Source organism: Oratosquilla oratoria, chromosome 15 (assembly GCF_046742065.1).
Source record: "Oratosquilla oratoria isolate Oo_2021 chromosome 15, ASM4674206v1, whole genome shotgun sequence".
NCBI classification, from domain to species: domain Eukaryota; kingdom Metazoa; phylum Arthropoda; class Malacostraca; order Stomatopoda; family Squillidae; genus Oratosquilla; species Oratosquilla oratoria.
This window is the reverse complement of record NC_134791.1, coordinates 68,172,643-68,181,267: the sequence shown is the minus strand read 5'-3', so window position 1 is coordinate 68,181,267 and position 8,625 is coordinate 68,172,643. Positions and strand designations below refer to the sequence as shown.

The window sequence follows — 8,625 nt, the reverse complement described above, 5'->3', positions numbered from 1 at the left end:
TGTGGCCTTCCTTGGGGAGACGGGACTGCTCGGACAGACAGTCTAGGGAACGACAACAACAACTAACAATTAAAGTTTTTGAAGCAGCAGAATGGGAGGAACTTATGAATACCACTGGAATAAGAAGGAAATGGCAAATCTTTCTTGAACTGGAAGTGAACAAATATGTGACAAAAATCTTTGTGAGGAAGAAGAAACAAGACTGGTCCAACTAAAGGTGTGAAATGGGGAGGGGGGGGGGAGAAATGGAGGAAGAGAAGCAATAAACCAAAAGGAAGACAGTAATTTTAAAAGAAGTTTTGTATATAAATGCAAGGATGAACTGATACTATTTTCTAGGTTTATAAATGGTAAATCGAGACATGGAGAAGTAATCACCAACCTAACAGAGGATGGCAAGGTCTTTGAGGTCTCAGGCAGAAATCTTGAAAGTTTCCAATCTGTCTTCAGAAAGGAGAGAAGCTTTTTAGAGAAAAGTATGGCGAGCACAAATTCAGGTTTAGAAGATATAAATATAAAAGTGACAGAAATTCTCAGTCTTTTGGGATCATTTGCATGTGAGAAAAGATTTAGGACCTGATGGGATCTCAAACTGGATAAGAAGGCTTACTGTTGCAGGACTGGAAAAGGGCTAATGTGGTACCTATTCACGAAGGTGGAATTAAGGAGACACCACTAAATCATAAAGTGGTATCACTGACCAGCACAATAGTGAAATTATGGAAAAAATTTGTGATAGTTGGACCAAGGATCTTGATGGGATGAACACTGTGGCAGAGACAGTTTGGCTTTAGATCTGGAAAGTCATGTGTATCAAACCTTTCAAGGATTTACTCAAAAGTGATTGATGTGCTGCAAGAGAGGGAGGGGTGGGTGGATTGTATGTACCTCCACCTAGAGAAGTCTTTTAAGTGTCTCACAATCAACTTTTGTGAACATTGGAGCATACCGGAGTACTAAAAGTCAAACCACTTAAATGCATGAAAGATTTTCTAAAGGAAAGATACACGAGGACAGTAGTAAAGGATAAGATGTCAGGATGGAGAGCAGTGACCAGTGGAGTTCCACTAGGTTCAGTGTTTGCATCAGTAATGTTTATCAATATTAATGACATAATGAAAGCACAAGTTATGTCAACATGTTTACAGGTGATGCAAAAATCATGAAAAAGTGAAAAACAAGAACTATATGCTATTGAAAAAGATCTACACACTACCTTTGCATGGATCCAAGAATGGAAATTTAATTTCAGTACCAGAAAATGCAAAGTACACATGGGCTATGGCTGAAAAAGACCTTGAGAAATGAATCCAGTACAAAAATAAAGGAGGAGAACGATTTGCATGCAGTACTCGACAAGAAAGTACGGACAGGGCTGCCACAGTTCGTACTTCTTTGTCCAAAATGGAAAGACCCTAGCAGAGGGGTAAATTATATCGACAAGGTAGTGCGAACGGACAAGTGAGCGGAGCTAAGGGTAGGGTTTATGACGCATGGGGAGGCTTTTATTTCCGTGAGTGTTCTGGTGATGCCACCAAGGCAGCCAGTGTTTTTTGCAGACAGAGGTGCTTTCTAGCCTTAATATGGGCAAGAACAAGTATTTATCACAAGAGACAATAACCCAGATCATAGCTTTACATAAATCTGGTCACCAAACAAAGGAAATAATAGAGTAGGTTGGGGTTGGCAAGATGTCTGTGTGCAAGTGGGTTGCCATTTTTAAGAAGGAAGGTGGCAGTGACACACCCAGTTACAAACCAAGGAAAAAGTAACCCAAAGACATCCCTCGTGCTACTAATGTTATCAAGAGACAGAGCATAATCCACATGTTACCGCCAGAAAAATGAAAGAAAGTAACCCAGGACTCTTTGGGGAGGTTAGTGTGCGAACAGTTAGCTGCCGCATTCACGACCTTGGGTACAGAAGCCACCGCCCAGTGAAGAAGCCTCTTCTCACTCTTAACCAGAGGCGCCGTAGGGTCGAGTTTTGCAAGAAATATTTTCAGTGGGATGATGACAAGTGGCTGGATATTCTCTGGACCAATGAGTCCACCTTTACTGTGACTGGCAATAGGGGTGGAAATGTGCATCAGCATGCGGGTAGCGACCCTCTTGACTCCCGGTACGTTCAACAAACAGTGAAACACCCTTATTCTCTCATGGTATGGGGAAGTTTTAGTGGAAGAGGACTTGGGAGCCTTGTTGTACTACCGAAAAATGTAAAAGTGAATCAATATATTTATTATGAACTCTTAAATGACCACCTGGAGGATTCTTTTAATAGCTCAGGTGCTAACATCTTTCAACAAGATCATGCCCCAGCCCACATTGCTTATAGTGTTACTCAATGGCTTAAAGACTGTCATATACCAGACTGGCCAGGCAATAGTCCTGACATAAACCCAATAGAAAACCTGTGGAACCACATTAAACAAGACCTGCAGGGTAAAGATACGAGCTCTGTGCCCAAGCTCGAGGCAGCCATTCACCAATCCTGGGCTAGTATAACTCCTGCACATCTTGCCAAGTATGCCACTTCCATTCCAAACTGCCTTCGTGAGATCATTGCACATGAAGGCCACCCATCAAAGTATTAGAGGTACGAAGTGAGCTTTTGTTTATTGATTTATGACTCATTCATTCTCCTCATCACTCATTCTCGCTAACCGTTCATACTTCCTTGTCGAGCACTGTAGGATTTCCATTCCTTTCATGATTCTATAAATAGTCAGCAGATCTCCTCTTTCTCTTCTTTGTTCCAGAGTTGGTAATTCCAATTTGGACAATCTTTGTATGTTAATTTGGAGAGAGTTGGTGCCAACTTTGTCGTTGCTCTTTGTATTCTAATTTCTTTATATTCTTTTTAGTACTGGGTGTCCATAGTGTATGGATGATACTTTCATGCAGCATAAAGGGATTTCTCACCACCTCTATTTTCCACATGAGGGAATGGAGTAGGGGGGATTGCAGGTTAAGTGAAGTGGCCTTCCTGTGGATGTACTGTGTCTTGATGTATTGGGCAGTGAATAGGAGACAGGGATGACTCTTCATCCATGAGGAGCTATGATGAGAGGGAAACAAGGGTGGTGGATGGGATTAAAATGGGTGGGTGTAGAATGGATGGGGGAGGGTACATGACTTTGACTTGGCTACCTCCCTTATATGGGGGAAGAAGCCCTTGGTATACAGATAAATAGGTGTCACTATTGTCATACCATCTTCTGCTATATCTGATACTACTATTCTTTGGAAACATTATCAAGACCTGTTGTGATTGTTTTTAACCCACCTTGTGATCCAGAGAAATTTCATAGGAATTGTCTGGTCTAACAACTAGCGTGTACAAGTGTGGCTTCTTGTCTTTAAAAGGCTCTTCAATTTTGTCACGTGGTCGCTGCATGAATGAAAATTGAGATAAGTATATTAAAACAATTTCAATTAACTAAAGCAAAACAATGTATGGAGTGTATTTCAAAAGTTCTGATAAACTGTAAGAAAGGATTTAAACATTATCAACATTTATGACTGCAACTATTTTAGTAAAATGTAGAGAGAGAGAGAGAGAGAGAGAGAGAGAGAGAGAGAGAGAGAGAGAGAGAGAGAGAGAGAGGGGGAGAGGGAGAGAGGAGAGAGAAGGAGAGAGAAGGAGAGAGAAGAAGAGAGGGGAGAGGAGAGAGAAGGAGAGAGGGGAAGAGAGAGAGAGAGGGGAAGAGAGAAACAGATACAGAGAGAGATAGAGAGGAAGAGAGGGGGGACAGAGTAAGAAGGGCAGAAAGGGGGGAGAAATGGAGAAAGGGATGGAAGGAGTGAGGGGAGAAGGAAAAGAAGAGAGGAAGGGAGAAAGAGTGAGATAAAGTGAGAGAGTGAGAAGGAAAGAGGAAGAGAAGAGGAGAAAAAGAGTGAGGGAGTGATAGAATGAGGGAGCGAGGACAGAGAAAGAGAGGGAGAGAGAAAGAAAGGGAGAGGGAGAGAAGAGAAAGGAAGGAGAGAGGAGAAAGGAAGGAGAGAGAGGAGAAAGGAAGGAGAGAGGGAGGAGAAAGGAAGGAGAGAGGAGAAAGGAAGGAGAGAGGGAGGAGAAAGGAAGGAGAGAGGGAGGAGAAAGGAAGGAGAGAGGGGGGAGAGTGGAAGAGAGGAGTGTGTGATAGTTAGTAAAAGGGAAGGAGAGGATAGATAAATGGTGCATAAAGGGTGACAGAGTGAGAGGATGAGACAAGGAGGGGTTGAGTGAGAGAGGGAGAGGAGAGAGAGAGAAAGGAGAGAGAGAGAGGAGGGAAGAGGGGAGGAGAGAGAGAGGAAGGAAGAGGGGTGGAGAGAGGGAGGGGTGGAGGGAGAGAGAGAGAGAGAGAGAGAGAGAGAGAGAGAGAGAGAGAGAGAGAGAGAGAGAGAGAGAGAGAGAGAGAGGGGAAGAGGGGTGGAGAGAGTGAGAAATGGAGAGGGAGACAGAGACAGAAGTAGAGAGGGAGAGAGAGGGAGGAAGGATGAAGAGGGAAATGGGGAGAGATGGGTGAAAGAGAGAGGTAGGGCAAGGGAGGGAGAGGGTGAAAGAGTGGGAGATATGGGAGAGAGAAGGGGAGAAAAGGGGGAGAAAGGAAGAAGGAGAGAGGAGAGAGGGAGAGAGGAGAGGGAGAGAGGAGAGAGAGAGAGAGAGAGAGAGAGAGAGAGAGAGAGAGAGAGGGAGAGAGAGAGAGGTGAGGAGAGAGAGAGAGGGGAAGAGGAGTGAGGAGAAGGGTGAGAGAAAACAGGGAGAGATATCTTTAACTCACCTTTGCATGCTTCTCTTCCCGTTCACCTGTAATGGGGTTCACATGCCTGAAGATAAAATGCAACTTGTGATCAGTGCCGCATTTGTCAGGACCAAACATGATGGTATAGGGAGTCTTGTCATGGAATCCATTCAGGTCAACAGCTTTACCCTCCTCTACACTCAAAAGCTGTCAAGATTACAAAAATCATACTACAAATTAATTAATCCTAAAAATTTGCATTTAACTTCATATTAATATATGAATTTACTTACAACTCTAACATATTTACTAATACTCATTACCTTTCTACATAATTTTGTTATTCCTTTTCTAACAGCTCCATGACTACCCAAACTTGTTCACCATGAACATTCTTCCACCCCTGGTTTCTATATCCAGAACATTTTCCATGCTTTCATATCATCATTTTCTAATTTGATCTCCAACTTCACCTAATCCTCTTTGGCTTTCTATTACCCTTAACCTCTTCAGTTCGGGCCAAAATCTCGCGGGCAGCATTAGCTGCCAGATGTACGATGTGTCGTAATAATACTCGCATCATAAAATATAGTCACCGCTTATATCAATCGTTCTCTCTCTCACCCGTGAATTTTGATAACCATAGAAAATGTGATGAAGCCAGTTTAGAGAGTATGTCATTACGCAGGGGCAACTACAATAAATATAATCAAGATGTCGATATGGCAGCCTCGCGTATCCACTTGCTCCTCATGTCGCCTACGTATGCAGCACCATATGGAAGGGGTTAACTTCATTATGAGTCAAATTCTCAAGGGCAGCATTAGCTGCCTGATGCATCACAATGCTTGCATTATAAAATATAAAATTACTGCTGTATTACTCGTTCTCTTTTACTTTGAATGTTAATAACCACAGAAAATATGATAAGGCCAGTTCACAGAATATGGAGGTTACTCAGCTACAACTACAAAATAATAATAATAAAGACACTGATGCTGGCATCCTCACATACCCACTCGCTCCTCATGACACCAATGTAGACTTCATCATACTGAAGGGGTTAAATTGTCCTAGCTCTCTTTTGCAACAAATTTTTTTCCATGTTCAACACCTATTCAGAACTTTTTTAAGAATGACTAGTTCCAAATTTTCTTGTTTTGTCCATTATGGCCTGTGACACCTAACAAATTTTCCATGCCTTGTTCAGACTTGCAAGAATACATATACACACACAAACCACAGGCTGGAACGGACATCTAGAACGAGCTCTGGAGTGCAGTGCTTTTTTGATAAGTTTGTAGGAAACACCCTAGTTTTGTATTTCAGAATAGGGAGCTTTGTTTATCAAGTGACTGACCAAAATGATAAAATAGAGTAATTTCACTTAGTGATCAATACACAAAATGAAGAAAGATGAAGACAAAAATATGGCAAAGCAGTGAAGAGAAGACTGGATGTAACCAGGGTTGAATCACTGTTAGGTGTCATCCCAAAAAGGAGTTGCAACATACATACATATACCAAGGCTTTTTCCCCCTTACAAGGGAGGTAGCCAAAAAGGAAAAGGCATAAAATCACTCCCACCCATTCCATCCCTGAATACACTCCACAACCCTCCACCCTCCCTCTCATCTTAGCACCTCCCGGATGACGGGTCATCCCTGCACCTTGTTCATAAGAACAGAAGAATAAAGGAGACTGCAAGAGACCATAAGGCCTACATTAGGCAGCTCCGTATCCATCACCACCTGTCATCCCCATCCATAAAGTTGTCTAATCGTTTTTTAAAACAACTGATAGTTTCAGCACTTACTACATGGTTACTAAGTTTATTCCATTCATCGACCACCCTATTAGTAAACCAATTCTTGCCTATTTCCTTCTTAAATCTAAATTTGTCCAGTTTATACCCATTACTGTGAATCCTGCCCTGTTGTTTTATTATGATGACCTTGTTTGCATCACCCTTGTTATAGCCTTTGATCCACCCCGCACTCTGCGTCTTTCCTGAGAGTGTAAGTTTTGGTGCCTAAGCCTCTCTTCATAAGGCAAATTTCCGAGTCCATGTATCATTTTGGTTATTCTTCTCTGTACTGATTCTAGTGAATTTATGTCCATTAGCTGCCAGACGTATGATGTGTCGTAATAATACTCGCATCATAAAATATAGTCACCGCTTATATCGATCGTTCTCTTTTTCACCCGTGAATTTTGATAACCATAGAAAATGTGATGAAGACAGTTTAGAGAGTCATTACGCAGGGGCAACTACAATAAATATAATCAAGACGCCGATATGGCAGCCTCGCGTATCCACTTGCTCCTCATGCCGCCTACGTATGCGGCACCGTATGGAAGGGGTTAAGGTAGCGATCAAAGGTGCTGATGTGACGAAATGTAAACACAAAGCCTGTTCTGTTTGTGACAGAAGTGTTTGCGTTAACAGAATTGCTTGAAACAGTATAACAGTCTTTCTACATACATACATATACCAAAGGCTTTTTCCCCCTACATGGGGGGTAGCCAAAAAGAAAAAGGCATAGAAACTACTCCCACCCATTCCATTTCCTATAGATTCCACTCCCCTCCACCCTCCTCCTTCCCTCTCATCTTGGCACCTCCTGGATGGCGGGTCATCCCTGCATCCTGTCCACTGCCCTGGGTCAGAAGCAGTGTCGCAAGACACAGCACATCCACAGCAAGGCCGCTTCATAAATTCGGCGACACCCCCTCTCCGTCCCCTCATGCAGAAAAGGAGAAGACAGGGAGAAATCCATTTGGGCTGCATCAAAAAAAAATTCTCATACATACTTCCTCAACCCCCATCCCCCTCCCACTCCCCCTCATGCATCACAGCATCATCTATACACAACCCTTCTCCATTCACCCCTATCTTCTGTCCTCTCCCATCCTTCCTCTCTTTTGTAATGCCCCTTTCACCCCATCCATCCATCTCATCCTAAGACGCCCCCTCATATTCACTCCTTCCACACTTCTTTTACTAATCTTTCTTCACTCATTCTTTCCATGTGTCCAAACCATCCCAATACTCTTTCATCAACCCTATCTCCCAGTTCCCTTTCCACCCGTTCTCCTCCTCACCTCATTTCTCACTCTATCCAGCCTAATAACCCCTATCATACTTCTAAAAAATTTCATCTTAAACACATTCAAACTCCTTCTCTCTTCCTCTCTCATGTTCCATGTTTCTGCCCTGTACAATGCTGTTGGCACAATCACTCCTTCATATAACCTCCTCTTAGCATCCATTCCCAGATGTCTATTTCTCATTATACTTTTCAATCCACCAAGGCATTTACTTGCTTCTCTCAATCTACATTCTACCTCCACCCCCACTCCTCCCTTTCCTGTCACATTCGCACCCAAGTATCTAAAACTATCCACTTCCTCCAGTCTTTCACCCTTAACCCATTCAACTCCGATGACAAGATGTCTTGTCATTTGGTCAAATAAAACAAAAAATCATGAAACACCAAAATGTTTGATCAAACACCAGAAAAATATGACGTCAATCCTCGCTTCGCTGCGAGCGAAGCGAGGATTGACGTCATATTTTTCTGGTGTTTGATCAAACATTTTGGTGTTTTATGATTTTTTGTTTTATTTGACCAAATGACAAGACATCTTGTCATCGGAGTTGAATGGGTTAATGCTCACTTCCAGCCTGCTGTCAATCTCTCCCCTTGTACATCTCATCACCTTACTTTTACCCACATTTATCTTCAGCTTCCTTCTTTCCCACACCTTCTCAAACTCTGTCACTAACTTCCTCAATCCCTCCTCTGATCCTGCTACAAGCACAGTGTCGTCAGCAAACAACAACTGGCTCACCTCCCACTTTTCTCCATTTTCTTTAATCATCTCCAACCCCAGACCCA

The 8,625-nt window shown here is 42.7% G+C and overlaps 1 protein-coding gene across 6 annotated transcripts in view; it reads right to left on the bottom strand.

Annotated features, from left to right (window-relative positions):
* Positions 1–8,625, bottom strand: part of LOC143033492 (calnexin-like) — a 179,658-nt gene that overhangs the window by 83,342 nt on the left and 87,691 nt on the right. For all 6 annotated transcript variants that reach the window (XM_076198996.1, XM_076198994.1, XM_076198995.1 and 3 more), the window contains exons 5-6: positions 4,763–4,930; positions 3,289–3,393 (exon numbers count right to left, since the gene is read on the bottom strand). In XM_076198996.1, the coding sequence (XP_076055111.1) occupies positions 3,289–3,393; positions 4,763–4,930 (273 nt within the window). The remainder of the gene's footprint in view (positions 1–3,288; positions 3,394–4,762; positions 4,931–8,625) is intronic.